The sequence below is a fragment of the Magnolia sinica genome, chromosome 2, assembly GCF_029962835.1.
Source record: "Magnolia sinica isolate HGM2019 chromosome 2, MsV1, whole genome shotgun sequence".
In the NCBI taxonomy this organism is placed as follows: Eukaryota; Viridiplantae; Streptophyta; class Magnoliopsida; order Magnoliales; family Magnoliaceae; genus Magnolia; species Magnolia sinica.
In genome coordinates, this window is record NC_080574.1 from 15,835,483 (window position 1) to 15,860,917 (window position 25,435).

Sequence of the window (25,435 nt, forward strand, 5' to 3'; positions counted from 1 at the left end):
AAAAATACTTTTTGATATGAACTTAGAAAGCCACTTTAGCAGTTGGCTGAGAAATATGCTCCAATGTGATCCAAAGGATTTGCGGTTTGAACTTCAGCAGCAAATCTATTTCACTGAATTTCTTCTTAACTAAATTCATGACAATAGTCGATTTTTTTCTTCTCTTTTTTATTCACTTTCTAGAACCCCCATTGATAAGCTTATTTATTTATATTAGCTATCTGCATGCTCGCAGATTCTCTCTATTAAATAGATTAATGGCATGAGTCACATTAAAGAATGCATTAAGCCGAGGAACAGTCAGGGTCATAGATAGGGCTGGTAATGGGGCTGGGGTGAGCCTGGGCCAAGCAAAATCAGAATTGGCCAGCCCAATGGGCCCAGCCTGACCAGTGCAAAATCTGGGCCTAAACCAACCCAAGGCTCATCCATTGCCAGTCCTAGTCAGAGAACCTCACCTCTCTTTTTTTCATGTTTGAAAATGTTACTTTCGCTAAGGAATATACAAGTTTAGACGGTTGTTTGTTGTTTCACTACAGCCATGGAAAATTTGAGATAAAGCACTCACAGCATAAGCATCTATAGCAGCAAAGCAAAGAGAACACGACGTAGCTAGTCCTTGTCCAGCAGTGGCCTCCTGAAATGGATGGAACTGCCCATCCAAAATCCTGCAACGTACAAAAGGCAGATGCAAATAATTGATGAGCTGCACTACTTCTGTAGGCATGTAAGAAATCAAGCAAGGTAATAGAAGCAAGACAAGCTCATCAAGTACAATAAATACACTGTCATCGGATTAGGGCCGATAATGGGTCGGGCCTGCACAGAGCAAAATTAAACTTTAGAATAGACTTGGCTTGAAATGCCATGCCCGGCCAACCAGTTCAAAATTTGGCACCCAACCAACTCAGGCCTAACCTGTCAACACCCATAAGAGTCTGTAGACAGGCCGGAAGAACTTCATACTGTTGTTCAAACAATGGGCAATGTGTACCAGTTATTAAAGGATTTATATTGGCTAGTCAAATACATATATATATATATATATATATATATATATATATATATATATAGCAGCATGACATACCAAAGGAATTTTTTATTTTTTTTGAAGGGTGACAGACCAATGGATATTAGTGTTGTCATAATAGTTTCTGCACACCATATTGGATACGTATCCAGAATACAGTACTGAATACTGATGCTAGCTAGAAATCACTTTGCAAACCTGCATGTAATGTTCCTCATTACCTTGATGATGCTGAAGACTAATAATTGATCAGATCCCAGATTATACTGGCTCATTGGGCTGCAAAAGAAAATATTTTTTTTCTCCTCTCATGGCCTTCTTATAGCATTTTGATTATTATCAGCTATCAACAAGCACAGGCCCTTCTAGCTTCTTGGGTAGTCGAAAACAATGCCTTCTGCTACACTTCTTGCTCTTGCATGACCAAACAGCTTGCTCACAATAGCCAAGGCAAAATCCATTGCAGTTCCAAGGCCTCTGCTTGTAATCACTTTACCGTCGATGACAACTCCAGCACCATCAGCAACTTGGCCTGTGAGTTTGTCGATGACAGAGGGATGGGCCGTGGCTCTTTTATCCTGTTTGACAAAGAAAGAGCTGTTTGATGCAGTCTCAGAGTTTAGAATAAAAATCCTATCAACCTAACGTAGATTACCTTGAGTAAACCTTGCTTCTGTAGGACAGCTGGAGATGAGCAGATGGCTCCGTATATTCTTCCTGCTGATTTTTGTTCTTTGAGCAGCTTCTTCAGAACCTTAGACTTGTGCAGCCGCTCAGCTCCAGTAACTCCTCCCTGCAAATATGATGTCCATCACGAATAGTCAGATAACACCAGCAAACAACAACAACAACAATAATGAGTCCTCCCCCAAGGGCACATCACTTCCTACCACTAATTTTAAAATTAAAGACAAGAAGCACATTTCATGAGAGGCCACAACAAACCTAACACAAGACTTGAAAGCACTCAATATCAGGTGAGGTTTTCTTTTCTTCTTTTTAAATAAGGTAATCTGGGCCCAAACCTAAGACCTCAATGTTGAAAAGAACCCTGTCTACTGCTGACCTACAGGCTCAAACCCAGGTGAGCGTAGTTCAAGCTTGGATACCGAGTTTGAAGAGAATAAAAAGCAACACATGAAATCAGCCTCGTTATTGTGGGAGGTGCTCAGGCCGGTTTGAGCTCCTTCATGCTTACCTACATCTCTACCTCATTAAAATCTGCATTCCCAATTTGGCCCACATAAGCCAAATCTCTCCCTATTCACCCCAAATGATCCCGGCCAGACTGAGGCTAACCATAGAGCTATCATCAAAGTCAAGCTTCCACATCCCAGAAGGCAGACGAACCGAATCCAAATGGATCTCAAGTGTTTCTCTAGCATCCTCAATAACCTCCAACCAATGTCTTTTGAGCTTGTCTCCTTGGTCGCTAACAACTGTGAGGCAATCTTGCCTCACACTTTCTCCCACCTGACCTGTTGATTTATTTATTTTTCAATGGTCCACCTGATCCACTTGTTGATTCGGACTTATTAAGAAGGCCCTAATACTGTTTCGTTTTCTCTATAAATTTAGATAATAAAAAACTCCCTTTTTTTTCAACTGAATAGTTAAGAAGAAGGAAGAATACAATGCAGATCCATCCTAGGACTGAAGCATGTGATGAAGGAACACATCAGATGCATTATATGACAAAGCATGGGGATGAATAGTGACTAGCTTAGTACATTGTGTTAACTTAATGCAGCATGCATGAATTCAAGCACACATGCAAGTATATATGAGTATGCGCATGCATGTGGATATAATGTGCATGTATTTACGCAGTTGAATTGTAAGAGCAATCTCTTTCTGAGGGGAACTTGCTCTAAAGAAATTTAATCATGATACTACTCATAATCCTAAAAGGAAAATTAATAAAATCAATGTATGTTATAGTAGTGTTTATCTCACTGGAAGAATGATTAAGTCATATGTTGACTCCGCAGCAGCATCCATGGACTTATCAGCAATAATTTTTGTTTCTCGTGAAGCCACAATTTGCATAGATTTTTCAACTGAAGCAACCACAACATCCACCTTAGCCCGCCTCAAAATATCTACCATCATTACTATCTCCATCTCTTCAGACCCATTTGCAATTGGAACAAGAACCTGTTGTGCAATATAATCGTTCAAACCATATAAGACAATTTCCAATTTCAATTTCTCACAATCACTAACAAGAAAATTAAGCATAATTCAAACTTTATCTGCCAAAAAGTTATGTGGAGGATGGATGATAACTGCTGCACTTGATTTATCGAATGAGAACATAAAAACAAAGAAAAAAAAAAAAACAGAACAGCTAAGAAATGACAGAATAAGCCTCAGTTTTATATGAAATCCTAAATTGCCTAACTTATGGTTTAAATACCTCACAGGGGTTGTTTGGATGTGTGAAAACCTTTGCACAAGGCAAAGGTGTCCATGGATAACAAAAGATTCCGAAGTCTGGCTGCCTGAAGTATGGTCGACAATAGGGGTGCAAATGAACCACGTCGGGTCAGGTCGAGGGGAGCCCTAAACCCGACCCATTTAAGAATAGGGTCAGAATTTTGGACCTATACCCAAGTCATTATAAATTTAGGTCAGGTTTGGGTCAGGTCGAAGCCAAAAATAGCCGACCCATTAATTTAGCAAGTCAGATCTAGGTCCTCCTAGACCCAGTCCCAACCCGTTTATCACATGGGTCGGGTTTGGATCAAGTCTATGTTGGGTGTAGAAATACAATTGAGTATTAACACAAATGGCGTTCCATACCATCCAATTAGTGGTAGCTATTAATTTTGATAGCAAAAATAAAATGACTGGTGGTCCAAATTTAACAAGTAAAATAAAATGATTAGGGTAGTTCAATTAATGTGAATTTTGGTATATTATCCATCTTGCATGGTCTGGAATGTCACAAAGTAGTAAATGGGTAATAGCATTTTAGACAAAGGTGGTGAACTATTGCTATAGTCTAGCCCAAAAGGAAAAAAAAAAGCCCGCATATGTAATTAATAACTTTTTTGTGGGTATGGGTATGGGTTGGATCTGGGTATGGGTCATGTCCATTTTAATATGACCCAAATTGTACCCATTTAAAAACTGGGTTTGGGTTAAGTTGGGTCAAGTGGATTTTGAGAGGACACAGACCCAACCCATATGGTAATTAACGTCACAATTTTTGAACCAACACCTGCCCATGGGTCTAAATTTTGGACCCAAACCCACCAGTTTTCAGGTCGGGTCCAATGACCCATCGGGTCAACCCAGCCCATTTGCAACCCTAGTTGACAAGGGCTTCCATTGGAAAAAGGTTTCGACAAAAATTCAAGATTTTGGCTTCCAACCCAGCAATTGGAATGAAGTTTTCCATGGACAAAGGAATCCACTTGAGAGGTCCCCTCCATTCTCATTGAATTTTATACTACAGCAGATGTTCACATTTTAGGACCACTTAGTCCACAGCTAAGATTTTGCATGTGTGCCACAGGTGACCACTTCAATATGCTCCTCTAGTCACTTTTGGATTCTCAATCATGGACACAACTAGGAGCTCTCATCCAAACATAAAATCTCAAGATCAATGGAACTCTAAATGTGGGCATCCAAATGTGAAATTCAACATCCACTGCATCCCTTGTCCTGGATATGAATATAGATGGATATGAACTTGCTCTTGCAAACCCTCTTCCACACATTCAAGTACATGAATGACCCCTAAAACACCATCTATTCGATATTTCTAATGCGTTAAGCCATTTCACACAATCTTTTTGGTTTGGCAGAAGCTGACAATGGAGTATCTCCGTAATAAATGCAACAATCATTCAAGTTCATTATGAGGTGCTTACCTGAGGGGCATGGTCAAAAGACCAATCCACCTTATTGAATTCTTCCTTTCTAGGATGGCTGCCATCAGCATGCATCAGCTACAAAGTAAAAAAAAAAGAGCAAATGAATCTCAGATAGTATATGCCCAAAGATGATTAACCATGCAGCAACAACAAAAGCAAGATAATGATTTGTGTTAATTTCATTTGGTGAAAATGAATATTTAATTATTGATCCCGGATTCTGAAAGCATATGAAATGTGAAAAGCTAAAAGCTCAAATAAATCAATGGAAATCACCAAAAGAATTAAAACAAGAAGAGGAGAAAACATGCACGATACCTTTCAATATACAATCCAGCAAGAATCGAAGTGCAAACTTAAGCTTTGAGATAAATATACTTTGCCTCATGGATACCAAAACCAACATGCAGTAAGCTGAGAATGCCCAGCAGTGCACCATCAATACAAAAGCGAATGAAACTTCCGAAAAATCATCATAGCCTTCTGCCATCTATCTAGAGCAAGCTCTACAAATCCTGTTTTGCCAGCCATTCCTATCTAAGGCCATAAGCAAATGAATTGGATCATCATCTACGACTTATACCAATTAATTGGGGTTGGCTACATGAATCCTTTTCTGCTATTCCACTCTATCAAGGGCCATAAGTTCAGTTAGACCATAGGTCATTAAGTTGTTTGGAATGTCATGTAGTCCGGATTCTTGATGAAAAATATGGCAAAAGTTTGACACCGGCTGCTGACCTAACACAGCCCTTTCCTTTATCAGGGCCAACAATGAGAGCGAGCACAAAACTCCTACAGGTGCCATGTAAATAATAGACTATTACATAGGTTGATTTGAACCAGCACTGTCTGATAGTACATTACATAGGTTGACTACAATCAACGAGTTAAATGAGGCAAATATAAATTAAACTTTAAAAAAAAAAAAAAAAAAAAAAACCATATAATTGCTTAAAAAGAAGCCCTACCATTCGAGTAAATTCATAGACCAGTGCATTTGCTTCAAATAAGATGAAGAAGAAGAAGAAGAAAAAAGGGTTTTTAACATACGGCCCACCTATGTCCATTTCCAAAAAAGAGCCCGCTTTTAAACTCTTTCCAAAAACCCACTTAACATTTGGAAATATAGTCGAAAACCCACCTTACTTGACTTTGACTAATAGATTGCTAACGAATTCAGGCGTTATCTCGATTTACCCCTTTTCTAAATTAAATTCAACTACTATATCCTATCAACGACAGATGCGGATTCCACACATACAGTGGACTATGCCGTGGGCCCCGCAATGATGTGTGTTTGATCTACGTCGTCCATGCTTCGTGGATCATTATTTCAAGGCGTGAGCCAAAAAATGAGGAAGATCCAAATCTTAGGTGGACCCCACGATAGGAAAACAAAGGTAATTGAACGACTACCATTAAAAATTACACGAGGCCCACCGTAATGTTTATTTGTCATCCAATTTGTTGATTAGGTCACACAGACCTAGATGAAGGGAAAACACAAATATCAACTTGATCCAAAACTACGTGACCTAAAATAATCATTATAGTGAACACTAGGATTTTTTATATGGTGGCCATTCAATCACCAATGTTTCATATGGTGTGGTCCACCTGAGATTTGGACCTGCCTCATTTTTGGGCTCATGCCTAAAATAATTATCCAAAATGGATGGATGGCATGAATAAAACACATATATCATGGTGGGGCCCACAAAGAGCCGTCTTTATGATGATAGCATCCCTTAACAATAGATTGCAACTGTGTCAGGATTGCAATCAGTGTCCTTTCGTACGCCATCAAAATTTGAGGTGGCCCATTCTGATGTGTATGTAACCCAAACCACCACTTCGTCACCTCATGTTAGGCCCACAGACCAAATTTCTTGTCAATCCATGATTTTAGTGGATCACACGATTGAAAAGAGTGTAGGGTAATGCTCACCCTCAAAACAGTTCCCATTTGTGAGGCCCACATGAATCACAATTACACTTAATTTTTTGTCCTCATAAATAATTTTTAGTAGACTATTTCATGGTTGGATTAGATTTTGTATAAGCATCACGGTGGGCCACGTAAAAATCAAGGGTGGGCTTCGGAATCCCAATTGTTTCCCATTTGTGTGGCCCATTGAATTAAGGACCACAATGATTTTTGTTCCATATGGTTAATTTGGGACAAACGCACCCAGTGGTCAAGGTTGATTTCACATGGACATCATAATGCAAGGGCATTTTCACACTGGGCTCAAGTGGGGTCGCCTGTGGGATGCAGGGGCCCACGGGGGAGGTCTCGTGTTCGAGACTCCTCATCGGGGGTGATTAATGCGCATTTCACACCGGGCTCGAGTGGGGTAGCCTGTGGGATGCGGGGACACACTCGGGGTGGGTGGCCCGTGTAAGGTGGGTCAAACAACAGGGCCTCCTAAGTTCACAATTGTTCACTCCCCAAGTATAGGGTTGTGATGTAGTAATAAACTCGTAAGACCGAGGTCGAATCCACAGGGACTGAAACTTGTACGTTATCTGAAACCAAGTAGAACTAGAACTAGACTAAGATGTGATCTAAACCAAATAGAATTTAAGAAATAATTGTGGAATAATTATCTAAAACTTTAAGGAATTCGAGGAAGGAAACTAGGGATTCGGAGGATCCACTTGTAGGATCGGGGAGATCTTTATGCCTCTTCAAAATCATGGAAATTAAATTGAATTTCCTCCGATATAACTTTAAAGGGATGAAAGGTATTTGAATCGAATGGATTCCATCATCAAACCATGCCTAGAGACAGAGCAAATAATAGAATTAAACTAATTACCAACCAATCGGATGATTATGAAGGTTAGGAAGGGTACCGACATCCAACTATGCCCAGGAGATGATGGCGAACAACGGGCTTCCTGACATTATAATCAAAATAAGAGAAGAGGAATACTCAAAGCCATTGCAAGCCCATTGTAATTTCAGTCACAACATGCCATTAAAAACTAAAAATATTCTCATAAAATTAAATCAAAAATCTCTTCAATCTAATCAAAAGGCATAAGCAACATCTCTCCCATCAGGCTACAAGCTTCACCTCTTAGCCCTAGCTGAGAGGTTCAGCCCAACATGAATGGGCTGGATCCCTTAAACCAAAAAAACAAAACAAAAAGAAAAAGAAAAGAAAAAAAAACTACTATCTTTCTCTCTCTCACGTTCCACCTGAAGCTCCAAACCGAGATCCCTTTCTCCCTCTTTCTTTTCTCTCTTATAGCATATCTGACCGTGGCTGGGTCGGTGGAGTGTTTAACAAGCAAGTCGGTTTCCAAAACCGACTCTGCTTCGCAGTTGAAGACGTCTTACGCAACCAAAGAAAACAACAAGTTTTCCCGTTTTGATTGCTCATGCACCCATGATCCTCACCGTGCGAAATATACTCCTCTTTGTTAAGTTATGGATGGCTGAGAATATGGACGGTTTAGATTTCCTCAACATTCAACCGTGATGGCCCACCTGGAGCGTCGCGTAACCTCTAATTGCGCTGCTGAATGGTGGGGTTCAGGATCATCGCCGAAAAAGAAATCCATTCCGATCATTGGATTCAGCTCGTGAAAAAGGTCGAAAATGGTGCGGTTCGTCTCAGATTTGGTGTGGTCCACCTGGAGTTGTGCTTCTACCGTCCATCTTGCGCTTGAGTCTTCATGTACGTACGGTGTTTGCCTGGAGCAAAACTGCCGCCTAGGTTTTGGCCAGTGGATCCGTGGAATTCCAATGGACAGTCTGGATCGGAGAGACTGCTCGTGATGGTGGCCCACAAGGAAGAATCGTAAGCTCTGTTGCGTAACAGAACTTCCGCGTCGTTGCTGTGAAAGACGGTGGGCCCATGACCAAGGTATAATGAGAAATCCGATCCGTCCATTAGAATCCTTTCGAAAAACCGTTGGGTAAGGGCGAGAACGGGTTGATTTCGTTGTGGCCCATGCGATCTTTGTTCCCACCGTCCATCCTGCGTTTAAACTGTTGAAATCTGATCCACGTTATTTTTCCGGAAAAATCCACCTAGGTGAGGGTCAAGCCCTCCCTCTGGACTCAATGGACGGTCCAGATTGATGCTTTGGATGAAAACTGGGCCCCACTGCACGGAACCGGCGGACGGCGTGAGAACGCTGTCCGTTTTTGATTTGGAGAAGGAGACGTCGGTCAGCGTGCGCTGACCGACTTTGAGGATGTTTGGTGCACGCCCGGTGCACTTGCGTTCCTTGCACATGCACTGCATGTATGGGTCCCACAGAGATGTTTGTGAGAAATCCGCTCCGTCTATCCGTTTGGCCAGCTCATTTAAATAGTTGAGACCAAAAATGGAGAATATCCAGATATCAGGTGGGCCCCACTTAAGGATTTAAGGTGCTGATCTATCCGTTGGGATGCTCCCGCGATGATCCGACGGATGAATTTCGACATGTACGGTTCATTTAGAGTCCTCAGGCCCTGTATAGAGTTTTGAGCCGGTCAGATGGTGAGAACCCTGTGATCTTGCATTCTAGCTTATTTCCAGGCCACTTGAACTTCAATTTCTCGGTTTTCTTGGATCTCTGGCGTTGATCTTGGTCCCCTGGAGTCTGGCCCTTGTCATGGTGATTCCTGAATGTTAAATCCATATTTTTAGCCTTCTATTTCAATCCATGCTTGTAAATGCGTCCTGTGTTACAAATACAATTAAAACATGCCGTCAAACAGTATCATATTCGTAAAATCGGATAATTACTGGGGTCTGATATGCAATATTTGACCCTCAACACAACCCCCAACCAGCATCTTGCTAGTCCCGAGCAAGGTATGCGAAAAATAAGTTGAGAATCACAGGATAATTTCTACAAACTCAAGAGATTTATGAAAACAATTCAGATACTCGAATTCCCAGATTCATGAATGTTGGATATTACTTCCTCCTAGACTCAAGCGCACGGTAAACTTCATAGTCAAGTTCAAAGTATTATCCATTAGTTAGAAAAATTCTAATCATTGAGATTTATGAGCGTACAGTGTAATCTCAGCTTATCATCAGTAAAATTCACTTCTCTATTTCAGGATATCACTGGTAACCAATAAGAAGATTCATGACAACCAAAACTTGCCTCACAGATCATCTTTTCATTCCTTCAGCTTTTGATTTTTTCATTAAAAGTAACGCCAAGAAGGGGAATCAAATCCTCACCTACAGGGAGCAAACCTATGATGAAGACTGTACTCCTAAATTTTTCACATATCATTCATAGGGAATTAAATCTACACCTATAGGGAGCAAACCTATGGTGTAGATCATTCGCCCAATCCTTTCAATTTCTCAAGTTGGTTCCCTTCAAGCTTAGTGAGTACCAAGTAAATCCTTCAATATCAAACTGAAACCTTAATGTGAAAGCGAGATGTGACATGTGAGATCATAACTCAATCAATGTTTACAACTTCTAATCAGAGATTAACACTTCAAACTTAACTGTGAAATGTAATATAATAAATAACTGAATCTAAGAGTCATAAATTATCAACATCACTCATCTTGTAATTCCAAGTGCCCTAGATGGCCGTCAAAATCCCTTCGAATTCACAAGAAAATTCAGACAAATTAAAAAAATTTCACAATTTTTGCTCAAGACCAAGAAAACACTGATTAGGAACCCTAATCTCCCACCCCCAACCTAAAATCTACATTGTCCTCAATGTAAAAGAACTAAACATGTAATGCACATGAGACAACGGAAATATAGGAGGAGTGATGGAAAGATAGTACCTGGACGAAAAGAATCAAGAGGCTTTCCAAAGATATCTATGTAAGAGCGGGTCAACACAAGAGAGAAACCAACAGAAGTAAAATAAAAATAACAAAAATGAAATCCTACCTACACCACTTTCGTAGGTGCTCTCGATTGCATTTAGCGTATGCAACAAGCCTTTAAACCCCTAGGTTGCCCCTAGTGGACGAGTTGTAGTCTCGTGAGGGTTTGCAGTAATGTTACCCACAAACATTGAACTAACTAATGATAAAAACGAAATGAAATGAAGAGCTGGGTTGCCTCCCAGGAGCGCTAAGTTTACCGTCTTCAGCCAGACAAATAAAGCAACTACCCTAGTCCTCTGAAAGCAGGGAAAAACTACTCGATCATGTCGCAAGGTTCTTCTTCCGGCCAGTATCGTGATAAGTTTCTCAGTAAGTTTCTCAATAGGATCATCCAAAAGCCCTTTTTGCAATAGGCTTGGATGCCTTGGAGAATGAATTTTCAAAGAAATTTATGTACCTCATAAGAAATTTTCTGTTGAATTGCTTGAGGTATCCAGAGTATATACGATTCACCTGTGACAGAAGAAGTTTCAACGTTAGTATCTCATGGTGAATCAGAGACTACAAGTAGATAAAGTTTAGAAAACTTCACAAGAAGTGATGTAGTCTTAACACATTCCGAAGTGTCAGATTTCGGTTCAATTTTCAGCTCCTCCTCCTTTAATGGTAAACATTCAGGGTATGTGGAAGAAGGGGCTTCAAAGTAAGGGTTCTCTCGGTCAGTGATGACTACCGAGATGTTGTCTTGCAAGGCATCCACTATGTCTCTTATCATGGGATCATTTGAATCTGCAAAGTATGCCAAACAATCATCAAAAGAGTTGGGACATTTAGCTGAGGGTGACTCATTTTCCACATTAAAACTTGTGATGATCTGCCCAAGGAATCCATTGTCTTTAAAGGTAAACGGAGGTGTGCTCTCTTGCTCCAGCCCTACACAGATAGATTAAAAATCAATAGGGGAAGCATCGATGTGATCACCTTATTCATTGAAACTACTCAATCGAGGTGTTGAATTGTCAAACGTGTACAGCTCAGATGGTGGCCTCAACTTAGTGGTTTCAATTTCCAAGGTCGTAGCGAGCAACTCGTCCTTCTCCCGAATCACATCATTATTTAATTCAGAGGAGTGGTTCAAACATGTTTCACAAGAGTTAGAAGGGTCGATTGTAAGGGGCTCATCCTCCACCTTAAAATCAGACATGTCAGGTGAGGGGAGTGGCTCATTATAACCGACCACTTCATGTACGTCTTGATCATTGACCTGGACCGAGCTTGAGATTGATTCTAGGGGACTTTGGGCTGTATATTCATGATCATCATCCCAATACGCATCATTGTCTAATTCCGTGCAGTACACACTTGGGGTGAGTTTACTTTCCTTGCATTCTATTCCCAGATTGGGTTGAGGTTCACATAAACCAATATCTCCCTCATCATTGAAATCTAGTGTATCCTGTGAGTGAAGTATATCATTATCATTATATTCGAAAGACACCCATGTATCTCCACCATTCTTTTAAACAGTCATTGAGATCGACTCATCGGGGAATTGAACCGTATGCTCATTAATGAAATCCAACTCCTCATTCCAAATTTCAGATTTCTTCAAAAGCGAGTGAGGATCATTTTCCTCGCATTGTATTTCTAGATTGGATTGTAGTTGGGATGAGCGAGCTTCCTCTATCCTATCGAGGCGCGAATTGAGTGCTTCCATTGCTTTTCTAATACACTCCATGTTATGCTGAAATGAATTCTCTTGGATCGTTTCTGGTTGGTTCTCAAAGGTAGGGTATCCAAGAGAATAATCATTACAACATGTTGTTGGTTCATCTTCCCAGTTTTGATGGTTCCACTGGTTATAGTCATACTGATCATACATGGGAGAACATGATGGTTGATAATAATCCTCATTCCCATAATTATGATCGTATACAGACCTATTAACCGATGGAACATAACGTTCTAGTCAGTTCTCAATATCTGTTCTCGATGGAGAAAAATCTTGAGGTATACATTGAATTCCACAACCCTCAGGCATTCTCCAATATCTCTTATCCATCTCGACATATGCACGTACCCACGCTACCATGGTAGAACCCTAACTCCGAGTCTAATTCTAAGAAAAATAGAAGAAAAAGTCCTACAGAAGTATGGAAAGTAAGAGGAGGAGAAGTTAGAAAGAAGGTACCAAATGAGAAATTCCTATGTTAAGATCCTGTAAAAGAAAACAATAGAAAGTTAGTTTCTAAAAAGGAAAGTTCCCTAAACCTAGAAGCTAAGTTAGTTTCTAAAAAGAAGACCTAGAATTAGAAAGTTTCTAAAATAGAAAATCGAAGCCTAAAAATAAATGAAAGATGAGTTAGTTTCTAAAATTAGAAAGAATTTCTAAAAAGGGAAATAATTATCCTAGTTTCTAAAAATAAAAGATGAAAGTTTAAAAATAAACTAGTTCCTAAAAATAGAAAAAATACTAGAAAATAGAAAATTTTCAAAACTCAAATCCTAATTCTAAAAATAGAAAAAGTAGAGGAATTAGAAAGGGATTACCAGTTTAGAAGTTATTTCAGGATCCTACAAAACAGGAAAACCGGTTAGTTTCTAAAAATAAAATAATAGTTTCTAAAAATAAAATAAAATAAAAACATTTAACCTAAAGTTAGTAAAATCCTAATCTTATCCTAATTCTAAAACTAATTAATTTCAGAAAAACGTAACCGTCAGTCCCCGGCAACGGCGCCAAAAACTTGTTCACTCCCCAAGTATAGGGTTGTGATGTAGTAATAAACTCGGTAAGACCGAGGTCGAATCCACAGGGACTGATACCTGTACGTTATCTGAAACCAAGTAGAACTAGAACTAGACTAAGATGTGATCTAAACCAAATAGAATTTAAGGAATAATTGTGGAATAATTATCTAAAACTTTAAGGAATTCAGAGGAAGGAACTAGGGTTTCGGAGGATCCACTTGTAGGGATCGGGAGATCTTTATGCCTGCTTCAAAAATCATAGAAATTAAATTGAATTTCCTCCGATATAACTTTAAAGGGATGAAAGGTATTTGAATCGAGAATGGATTCCATCATCAAACCATGCCTAGGAGACGGAAGTGAACAAATGAATTAAACTAATTACCAACCAATCAGATGATTATGAAGGTTAGGAAGGGTACCGACATCCAACCATGCCCAGGAGACGATGGCAAACATCAGGGCTTCCTGACATTATAATCAAAATAAGAGAAGAGGAATACTCAAAGCCATTGCAAGCCCATTGTAATTTCAGTCACAACATGCCATTAAAAACTAAAAATATTCTCATAAAATTAAATCAAAAATCTCTTCAATCTAATCAAAAGGCACAAGCAACATCTCTCCCATCAGGCTACAAGCTTCACCTCTTAGCCCTAGCTAAGAGGTTCAGCCCAACATGAATGGGCTGGATCCCTTAAACCAAAAAAACAAAACAAAAAGAAAAAGAAAAGAAAAAAAAAACTACTATCTTTCTCTCTCTCACGTTCCACCTGAAGCTCCAAACCGAGATCCCTTTCTCCCTCTTTCTTTTCTCTCTTATAGCATATCTGACCGTGGCTGGGTCGGTGGAGTGTTTAACAAGCAAGTCGGTTTCCAAAACCGACTCTGCTTCGCAATTGAAGACGTCTTACGCAACCAAAGAAAACAACAAGTTTTCCCGTTTTGATTGCTCATGCACCCATGATCCTCACCGTGCGAAATATACTCCTCTTTGTTAAGTTATGGATGGCTGAGAATATGGACGGTTTAGATTTCCTCAACATTCAACCGTGATGGCCCACCTGGAGCATCAGATCTGTACGCAAAACAGAGTTTACGTAACCTCTAATTGCGCTGATGAATGGTGGGGTTCAGGATCATCGCCGAAAAGGAAATCCATTCCGATCATTGGATTCAGCTCGTGAAAAAGGTCGGAAATGGTGCGGTTCGTCTCAGATTTGGTGTGGTCCACCTGGAGTTGTGCTTCTACCGTCCATCTTGCGCTTGAGTCTTCATGTACGTACGGTGTTTGCCTGGAGCAAAACTGCCGCCTAGGTTTTGGCCAGTGGATCCGTGGAATTCCAATGGACAGTCTGAATCGGAGAGACCGCTCGTGATGGTGGCCCACAAGGAAGAATCGCAAGCTCTGTTGCGTAACAGAGCTTCCGCGTCGTTGCTGTGAAAGACGGTGGGCCCATGACCAAGGTATAATGAGAAATCCGATCCGTCCATTAGAATCCTTTTGAAAAACCGTTGGGTAAGGGCGAGAACGGGTTGATTTCGTTGTGGCCCATGCGATCTTTGTTCCCACCGTCCATCCTGCGTTTAGACTGTTGAAATTTGATCCACGTTATTTTTCCGGAAAAATCCACCTAGGTGAGGGTCAAGCCCTCCCTCTGGACTCAATGGACGGTCCAGATTGATGCTTTGGATGAAAACTGGGCCCCACTGCACGGAACCGGCGGACGGCGTGAGAACGCTGTCCGTTTTTGATTTGGAGAAGGAGACGTCGGTCAGCGTGCGCTGACCGACTTTGAGGATGTTTGGTGCACGCCCGGTGCACTTGCGTTCCTTGCACATGCACTGCATGTATGGGTCCCACAGAGATGTTTGTGAGAAATCCGCTCCGTCTATCCGTTTGGCCAGCTCATTTAAACAGTTGAGACCAAAAATGGAGAATATCCAGATATCAGGTGGGCCCCACTTAAGGATTTAAGGTGCTGATCTATCCGTTGGGTTGCTCCCGCGATGATCCGACGGATGAATTTCGACATGTACGGTTCATTTAGAGTCCTCAGGCCCTGTATAGAGTTTTGAGCCGGTCAGATGGTGAGAACCCTGTGATCTTGCATTCTAGCTTATTTCCAGGCCACTTGAACTTCAATTTCTCGGTTTTCTTGGATCTCTGGCGTTGATCTTGGTCCCCTGGGATCTGGCCCTTGTCATGGTGATTCCTGAATGTTAAATCCATATTTTTAGCCTTCTATTTCAATCCATGCTTGTAAATGCGTCCTGCATTACAAATACAATTAAAACATGCCGTCAAACAGTATCATATTCGTGTAAGGTGATACCCATGTGATTTGGGGCCCAAGAGGGGGGTTCGGCCGAGGTCCTAACCCATGAGATATGGGGCTTAGGCTATGAGATAAAGGGATTAATTCGTCATTTAACAATTCGAGCTTTTAGAGCAAATGGTTACTTGTCCTGCATCAAATTGATATCAGAGCGGGAGGTCTCGTGTTCGAGACTCCTCACTGGGGGTGATTAATGCAAGAGCATTTTCACACCAGGCTCGAGTGGGGTCGCCTGTGGGATGCAGGGGCGCACTCGGGGTGGGCGGGGCCCATGGGGGAGGTCTCGTGTTCGAGACTCCTCACCGGAGGTGATTAATGCGAATTTTACACCGGGCTCGAGTGGGGTAGCCTGTGGGATGAGGGGACACACTCGGGGTGGGCGGCCCATGTGAGGCGGTACCCATGTGATTTGGGGCCCACGAGGGGGGTTCGGCCGAGGTCCTAACTCATGAGATGTGCGGCCTAGGCTATGAGATAAAAGGGTTAATTCGCCATACTCTAACAGTTCGAGCTTTTAGAGCAAGCAGTTAATTGTCCTGCATCACATCAAGCTACGGCTCACCCAAAAGCCCACTTCTCTTCTTCTTCCTTTTTTTTTTTTTTGAAAGGTAACACTTCCAGGGTTTGAACCCTGGATCACTCACACACACTACACTATCTCCACCAGCTCATCTAACGAGTGGGAGACAAAAGCCCACTTCTCTTCTTTCCATTTTGATTTAAATAAATTTTAAAAAAAAACTTAAAAGTGTTTTTTCACCACAATTCAATGCCTGCGAGCCGTGTTGTCATGTGCAACCGCATATGTGCATATGTGATCGCACAAGCGCATATCCATATGCAAATTGCATATGTGATCATGGCACACATGCAATCGTATGTGGCATATGCGAAAATATGCGATCACATATTGGCCATGGCGCATTAATTTTTTTATTTTTATTTTTATTGAAAAAAACAACATTTTGCCTATAAAAGGCTTCCAAATCTCCTCCATTGCAATATTCTCACTCAAAAACTTTCTTACTCTCTTCTTCTCTTACATTTCTTATTACAAGCTCTCTCTCTCTCTCTCTCTCTCTCTCTCTCTCTCGTATTTCCTACTTCTGAGTGATCTTAATCTCTCTCTCCTACATTCCCTCTCTCTTGGAAGTTGGAAGATCAAGATTCTAGCACTTTCAAGTTTCAAGGAAGATAGCTTGTTGACTTTCTACAATAATAAATAAATAGCTTGTTGATTTTGTTGTTACTTCTTGTTAATTATATTGTTGAATGTCGATGACTTGATATAGAATTGATTTTATCTCTCTCAAATCTATTTTAAATGTATAAAATTAGTTATCTGTTAACTTAGAAAAATTCCCCTTAGTTTCTTAATTTTTTTACATTTTTAAAAAAATTTTCCCTATATATTTATCTCTCTCAAATCTATTTTAAATATATATATATGTATGCGATCGCATATGCCATCGCACATGATCGCATATGCGATTTGACAACATTGCCTGCCAAGTGGATTAGGTGCGGCCCAGACCATGGGGCTCACCTTGATGTATGTATTGTATATCCACGTTGTCCATCCGTTTTGCCAAATCATTTTCTGCCATGAGCCCAAAAGTGAAGCAGATCCAAATCTCAGCCTCAGGGGGACCACACCAAAAGAAACAGTGGCGTTAAAAGTTTCTTGTGGTCCAGAAGTTTTTTTAATCAAGATTATATTTGTTTTTCCCTTCATCTAGGTCTATGGGACCTTATCAACTGTTGGATGGAAAATAAACATTATGGTGGGCATTACGATAGGCCTAGGAAGTTTTTAATGGTGGGCATTCAATCACCATTGTTTCCTATGGTGTGGTCCACCTGAGATTTGGATTTGCCTCATTTTGGGCTCGTGCCCTAAAATGATCTAGCAAAATGGATGGACAGCGTGGATAAAACACATGCAGCATGGTGGGGCCCACAAAGCACCGACCACTAGAGCTCGCTACTGGCATCGTCGGTAGGCAATCCGCATACCTGCAGATCATCCATTTATACATTTTAAGGCATCCCCACCTACATGGGGCCCATCAAACCAACGACCTGGATCTCTAAACCATGGGACCCACATGTACCTATCTTGTGTACCTCCAGATTTGATGCTAGGGACCTATAGTTTACTCCACTTTTAACCATCCATTTGCAACATCACATCCAACAGTTAAGATCACCCAGCCACAGTAACTTTCACGAAATGGAATCTACATGATGGAGGCCTGAGAGATGAGCAGTCCAAATTACATGTCCATGCATAGGATTTTGATTTTAGATCGAGGAAAGAGTATCGTCCCTCTGTTATATGGAGGGCCCCAAAAAGTCAAGTAACCAGGGGAGCCCAAAGAGAGAGCTTTCACTAACACCGATGCATGCACACACACAAAGGAACGTAGAAGAGGTGAGAGAGATGAAAAGGGTTTTGCGGTCGGGAGGGAGAGATGAAAGAAAATGAAAATAGGTTTAAATGGCATGAGGGAAATCCCGTCTTTTTGAAAATACAGTATATTAATGCATAATTGTATCAGACGGTGGAAGGTTAAATGACTAACAGTGGAAAGGTTAGGTGGGTTTTTAGAAAGAGTTTAAAAGCACGCTCTTTTTTGGAAATGGCCCAAAACATAGGCGGTTGTATGTCAAAAACTCAGGAAAAAAAAAAAAAGAAGTAAAAAGAAGTACTGAAACATTAAAAAGGTTAGATTCGACCTCAACCTCTCGTGTTACAAGCAAAAAATGGTGTTAAGACTTTTGTCGTGGATTAGAGAATAGTCGATATCCAAAAATCCCAGGTTGGGAGCCATTCAGCTCCTGCACTGGTTGTGCAACGGAAAAATAATTAACCCTATCTATTAGTGCGAGCTCAAGAATTTCAGTTTTAGTGTATGATAATAATCTATAAAGTATCTCCTCATTTATCCATTATGTTTCACAATGTGAGAGAGAGAGAGAGAGAGAGAGAGAGAGAGAGAGAGAGAGAGAGAGAGAGAGATTAAATTGATGAAAATGACTCTGTACCTCTTAACTCAGGATGTTTTGTATGCTCGCAATAACCAAGTATTGCTTTTTCCAACAAATGATAACAATGCATTATAGAAGTAAATGTAAGAATCATTAGATTATTTGGATCAGACCATCAAAGCTTCTGAATATGCATTCTTGAATATACATATTTCAGGGATGTTGATGTGGGCACTGGATACAATATGAGTTGGAGAACTACATTTCAGAATTCAGAAAACATCTGAAATTTGGAGCAAAATGACAAAATACGATCCTATATACCATCTGCAGTTTGCAGATGACACCCTTATTTTTTGCAAAGCAGATTCAGGTTATCTGGACTACTCATCCAAGATCATTTGGTGCTTCGAAGCTGTTTTTGGCCTTAAAGTCAAATTGTCTAAAAGTGAGCTGTCAGGGATAAATTTGGAAGTTGGGGAAGTGGCATCTCTAGCAGGGATGTTGGGGTGTCGACTGGCTCTTTTCCATCTTCGTATGTGGGTATGCCTATGTGCATTGGTAAACCTGCCAAGCATCTGTGGGATGCAATGATAAAAAGGATGGAGAGGGAATTGGCCCATTGGAAGGGTAGGTTTCTCTCTCTGGGTGGGAGAATCACCCTTCTCAAAGCAGCCCTATCAAACCTCCCCGTTTATTTCATGTCATTGTTCTGGTGCCCAAAATCAGTCCCTTTGAGGATTGACAAGCTCCATAGGGAGTTCTTATGACAATGGGGAGCTCTTCAAAAGAAATTTCACCTCCTCAAGTGGGATGAGGTTTGCAAACTTGCCCAAGATGGGGGGATGGTATTAGCAACCTAGAATAAATCAACTCTGCACTCCTTGCAAATGGATTTGGAGAATTGGGGTGGAGGAGAACAACCTATGGCACAAGGTTACCGCCAGCAAATACAAACTGGCAAACTCGGGAAATGTACCTGAATCCTCCCTTTACAGAGCGTCTACTTGCTAGAATCTATTGCTTGTATGGCAGGCAAGGTTCTTCTGGAGATTGGAATGTCTGCTGGAAGTGGATCTAATGTAAGCTTTGGGGATGACATATAGCTAGGTGACTCTTCTCTTAGATCACAATTCCCTCGCATTGCGGGCCTCTATTTGAATCAGTGCATCACAGTGGCCAATTGCTTTTCTATCCAAGGTAATGTCGGTGTTTGGCTTCCTCCTTACAGAGGATCATCAACCAAGTTGGAAATTGAAGAGTTTAGAAACTTGCTAGCTGCTTTGGATGGAATCTATCCCAATATGGCTATTCCGAATAAACCTGTCTGGTTGCAGGATACATCTAGGGGATGTTCAGTTCAATCTTTTCTCAAGGTCATCCGTGAATCTGGCCGGCTTCCAGCAGCTCGCAAACGGTTACAGGATACATTTGCGTGGCTCGCTGGCAGAAACAGGATTCTCACAGTGGATAATCTTCAAAAGAAAGGAATGATTCTCCCCAGCATTTGCCTCTTGTGCTAGAAGGACGATCAGTTGAGCAACTGTTCCTTATGTCCCTACTCTTTAGGTGTTTGGAACACTGTCCTGGCCTCTTTTAAGGTGCCTTGGGTGTTTACAAGCACCATGGAGGAGCTATTCTTGGGATGGCATGCAGAGGGGCCTTCCTCTTTAGAGAGGCGTCAGTGGCATCTGGCCCTGCTGGCCATTTTATGGAGCATCTTGATGGAACGAAACAACAGATGTTTTAGGGACAGGAAACTTTGGGTTCTCCTATAAGAAATTTTTTCACATTCATCAGTGAGTGGGATTTGTAATTATTGGGGATTTCCTCTTTTGTTTTCTTTGCCTTTGGCTGTTGCAATAAAATTCTCATTTTTCCAAAAAAAAAAAAAGAAGAAAAGAGAATTAAAGAAAAGAAAAAAAGGTATTATATAGTCACCCTCTAAACATCAAAAGCAAGAATGCATGCAAACACACACATCAATGAAAGAGAAGAACCCACAGCAACCAGAAAAGGCAAGAAAGCAAAGACAACACTATCAGCACTCACCAGCGTTCCTCCAATTTCTTCAGCCAGCAAATTCCCAAAGAGCTGCTCTACAAATGACAGAGCAAACTCAAATGCAGTTCCTGGGCCACGGCTTGTAGTAAGCTCTCCAGAGACTTGGATATTCGACTTAACTGCCCAGAATGAAGGAAGCTTGTCCATGAAAGCAGGGTGACCAGTCATCTTGCAATAGTAAACTATATCCAAATGAGAAAAAATAAAAATACAGATTGGTATGTGGAAATACAGCGATTTGAAGACTCGTCATGAACGCAAAATGTACATGGATTACCTGTTTCCTCCTCATAAGACCCCACGGTTGAAGAACAACGGCCGGAGCAGCACAGATAGCACCATATAATCTTTTCTCCTCGGCTTGTTTGCTCGTAATCCTTCTTAGGATTTTGCAGTCTCTCAGCCGAGCAGAACCTGGCATTCCTCCCTAAAAATGATGTTTCAGATGAAAGACTGTTAAGGCACACAATTCCATAAGACCAAATAACAAGGGCCTGTTTGGATGCATTCTTGGAATGGGAACGAGGTGTCTCACACATCACGGAAAATGTGGATGGCCAGATGCTCTCTAGGTTCATGCTTGCAAGAAAACAGACCCAAATAGGAATGTGATCATAGTGAGTCGGAGCATTAGGTGTGAGCTGCCTTGAATTGGACAGGGCGGGCCCAAACTTGGATTGACCACAAGCCAACTATTCTGATTCGATGTTCCTAATGACCTGATGAATGTTCATTGGGTGTTGAATGCAGATCACTGTCAACAGATTTCTCTTGACCAGCCATTTCCAGGCTCTTGATTGGACGGCTAGGATTGTCCAACCAGTGAAGACTCCGAGACAATGGGCAATTCAAGGTGGAGCCCAACTATCCAAAATGTTAGCGAGGCGGGGAGGCCTGTATTCACGTTTCTATCTTAACTTAAACCGTATCATCAGTTAACAATTACAGAGCAGTGATGTAATAGATAACCCGCACTCCACCCTCCACCCTCTGGCTAACGGTAGCATAACTGGCCCTACAACAACTAACATGAACTGTGGGCTTTAATTGCTTACCGGAAGAGCGACAAGATCGAAAATCTCGTCGGAGCAGGACGAGATGCAGGCATCTGCAACGAGTTTGGTTCCTGCAGAGGCCTTAATTTCGAGCTGTGGTTCGACTGATGCAACCAGCACGTCTGCACCAGCTCGCCGCAGGACGTCGACTAAGATCACAGCTTCCATTTCCTCTGTGCCGAATCCGACAGGAACCAGGACCTGTGCAAGCAGAGACTTTAGTATTAGGGTTTCGAATAGAGAGATTTTAGGGTTTTGGGGAGAAATGGAAGGGAGTGAAGTGACAAACCTTCTTTTTAGGAGGAGAGCGAGCAGGTGAGGGAGTGACTGCGGTAGGTTTGGCGCTCGTCTTTGAAGCCGAGCAAGTCATCCGTGGGTGCGCCGCGAGCGGTGCGCAGTATAAGGAACGAAAAAGCGCGGCAGCCATTGAGAGCGGACTGCGAGCGGGAAGGCAACGAGCCAACGACCAGAGGCGGGGACTGCCACTTACAACTTGCAACAGAGATTACTTGCGGAATAATTGCAAACACCTCCCATCCGGTCCCAATTATTGCAAAAACCTCCCCTCTGGTTTTGATTATTTCCAGTACCTCTGATTTTGCCGGGCGCGCCTTCTGTGGATTCCCGATCCCTGATTGTGGGGCCCATATTGATGTATTTATCTTGCATCCACGCCGTCTATCCGTTTCTCTAGATCATTTTAGTGAGTGAGCTCAAAAAAGTGTAGCAGATGTAAATCTCAGGTGGACCACACCACAGGAAAAAGTTATGATTGAATTCTCACTATTAAAAGCTTCCTGGGCCCACCGGAATGTCTATTTTCTATCCAACCTGTTATAAGGTCACAAAGTCCTGTATAAAGGAACCACACAAATATCAGCTTGATCCAAAACTTTTATCATCCCAAAAAAGTTTTTAATAGCAATCACCATTGTTTCCCTTGGTAGTTCCCATTTGAGATATGGATCTTCTGCATTTTTAGTCTTATGCCCTAAAATGATCTTCAAAGCGATTAATAGCATGCATGCAAGACACATACATCAAGATGCGCCTCACAGGGAATGACCCACCTCAGTGGATTGAGGGATACACCAATGCGGCACATTGTGTGGACTGTGGAGCCCATCTTTAGGTGTAAATGGTATCATACCCTGATTCATAGCTCAAGTGGTAGATTGAGTGAAGGATACCTCATTTCAACGCTGAAGTTTTGGTATCAATTCGCCAGTGGGGATGGCTAACAGTGAAGTATGAACTGACAGTGTTGTGTACTAACAAGCTAACCAAAATATTAAAAAAAGGTGTAAATAGTAATCGGTGGCGGATTAGCTAATGAGAGGTTGAGTAGCCACACTCACTATGAAGTGATGTCACGAAGTTTTGTGGTCCCCACCATAATGTATGTGTTGTATCCACACCGTCCATCCATTTTAAGAGATAAGTTTAGGGTACGAGACAAATAATGAGGCAGATCCATAGTAGTAGTGAACCCCACTGCAGAAAACAGTTGGGAGAGTGACGTCCACTGTTGAAACCTTCCTAATGTCCACCATGATGTTTATATGAGATCCAACCCTTTCATAAGTTAACAAAGACATGAAATAAGGGAGAAAGCAAATATCAGTTTGATGGAAAACTTTTGTGGTTCTTAGAAGTTTTTAATGGTGGTGTAACTGCCCCTATTTTCTGTGGTGGGGTCTACCACTGCTCTGGATCTGATTCATTCTTTGTCTAGTACCCTAAAATGATATCTCCAAATGTATGGACAGTGTGGATACAACAAATACATTATTGTGGAGCCCACAGAACTTGGTGATGTCACTTCAGTAAGCAGTCTCGCTATCACCAGCCAATGCTCTGTGTGCTCCACCATGATGTATGTTTTTCATTCATGTTGTCCATATATTTTTTCTAGATCATTTTATGGTATGAGACCAAAAATGAGGTATATCCCAATCTCAAGTGGACCACGTTATTGAAACAGCGTTGAATGAACGTCGACCATTAAAAACTTTTTGGTAACTATAACAATTTTGGATTAAGCTAATCTTTATTTTTTCCCTTCATCTAGGTCTGTATGACTTAATCAATAGATTAGATGTCAAATAAACAGTACAATGGGCCTCAGGAGGATTTTAATGGTGGATATCCAATTACTATTGTTTTCCTGTGGTGTGGTCCACCCGAGATCATTTTATTCTAGTTAATCCATGTTGTCCATCTGCTTTTCCAGCTTATTTTAATGGTCCCAAAATTGAAGCACATACAAAGCTCAATTGGACTACACCACATGAAATAATTAGGATAATAATTTCCATGGTTGAAATCTTCCCATGGCCCACACTGATGTTTATTTGTCATCTAACCTATTCATAAGATCATAGATATGGATGAAGTGAAAACACAAATATCAGCTTGATCCAAAACTTTTGTGGCCCCCCCGAAAAAAATCAATGATAAACATTCAATTCACAATGTTTTCCGGTGGTGTGATCCATGTGAGCTGTAGACATACTTCTTTTTTTGTCTCAAGCTATCAAATTATCTGATATAATGAATGGACAAATCGGATAAAATACAGAAATCATGATGGGTCCCACTGAGTTTACTCAGTCAATATACTTAGTGCACTGAGTTACTGCTGCCATCAATGTATATCAAGGAACTTTAAAAGGGTGATTATCAAGCATGAGAAAGCATGATATATATATATATATATATATATAGATTTTAAATATAACCCGGGTAACATTTTTGTCATTGAGAACATTAGCAGCTTTACCCCATAATGGACCACAACCCAAAATTTGGCATACTCAACAATTTTAGCCATTCAATTCATTGCTTGAAAAGCACACTCAACTTAGGGGTCGTTTGGATGCTTTTAAGTTTTTAAGTAACAAGTGACCTTCAGTGGTAAGTTGCAGGGATGTGACTTCTCACTCCTATACCCCATGGTGTTTCTAGGCAGTTTTGACTTAACAGATGAATTCTGTCCAAATACTGTGTGCAAATTAACTATGAGTCACTTTCCACTTACAGAACTTGCATTCAAAGGGCTCTGTGATGGCGTTTGGATCACAAGTTAAAGTAGCTTATCTTAGTTTATACTTATTTAGTTGAAGTAATTAATGATACATTTGGAAACCATCAAATAAGTTACTTTTATACTTACAAGAGTAGATAAGTGACCTATTTTAGATAAATAAGTTTGGTTTATGATTAATTCTAAGTAACTTTTTTATGAAAAAGTACTTAATCACTTTAATTAATTTATTTTAACTTTTCTAATTTTTATGAGTTGCTAAAAGGAGGCATTAAGAGAGGCACAAGAGAGGAGAAGGTCATTTTACCAAACATACTCATCTTCTTATTAAGTATAAACTAATGTAAGCTACTTGTGACGTAAATAGCTTATCTTAATCAACTTACAATCCAAACAGCTCCTAAGTAGCTTTAAGTAAAACAAAGTTACTGATAATTGATCTTAAAC

At 40.9% G+C, this 25,435-nt stretch overlaps 1 protein-coding gene across 3 annotated transcripts; it reads right to left on the reverse strand.

The window, feature by feature from the left end:
* Nucleotides 1-272: 272 nt before the first annotated feature.
* Nucleotides 273-22,554, reverse strand: LOC131236416 (protein DJ-1 homolog C). 3 transcript variants are annotated; one of them, XM_058233554.1, is made up of 11 exons: nucleotides 22,232-22,554; nucleotides 21,943-22,143; nucleotides 21,165-21,314; nucleotides 20,876-21,055; nucleotides 4,915-4,992; nucleotides 2,987-3,187; nucleotides 1,686-1,823; nucleotides 1,252-1,608; nucleotides 919-965; nucleotides 785-819; nucleotides 273-668 (listed from the first exon to the last, which is right to left on the reverse strand). In XM_058233554.1, exons 1-8 carry the CDS (start codon nucleotides 22,367-22,369, stop codon nucleotides 1,396-1,398), a joined length of 1,299 nt encoding a protein of 432 aa, XP_058089537.1. In that variant the 5' UTR covers nucleotides 22,370-22,554; the 3' UTR covers nucleotides 273-668; nucleotides 785-819; nucleotides 919-965; nucleotides 1,252-1,395. The 3 variants fall into 3 exon arrangements, with proteins under 3 accessions (XP_058089537.1, XP_058089536.1, XP_058089535.1); XM_058233553.1 differs by lacking the exon at nucleotides 785-819; XM_058233552.1 differs by lacking the exons at nucleotides 785-819; nucleotides 919-965.
* Nucleotides 22,555-25,435: the final 2,881 nt, after the last annotated feature.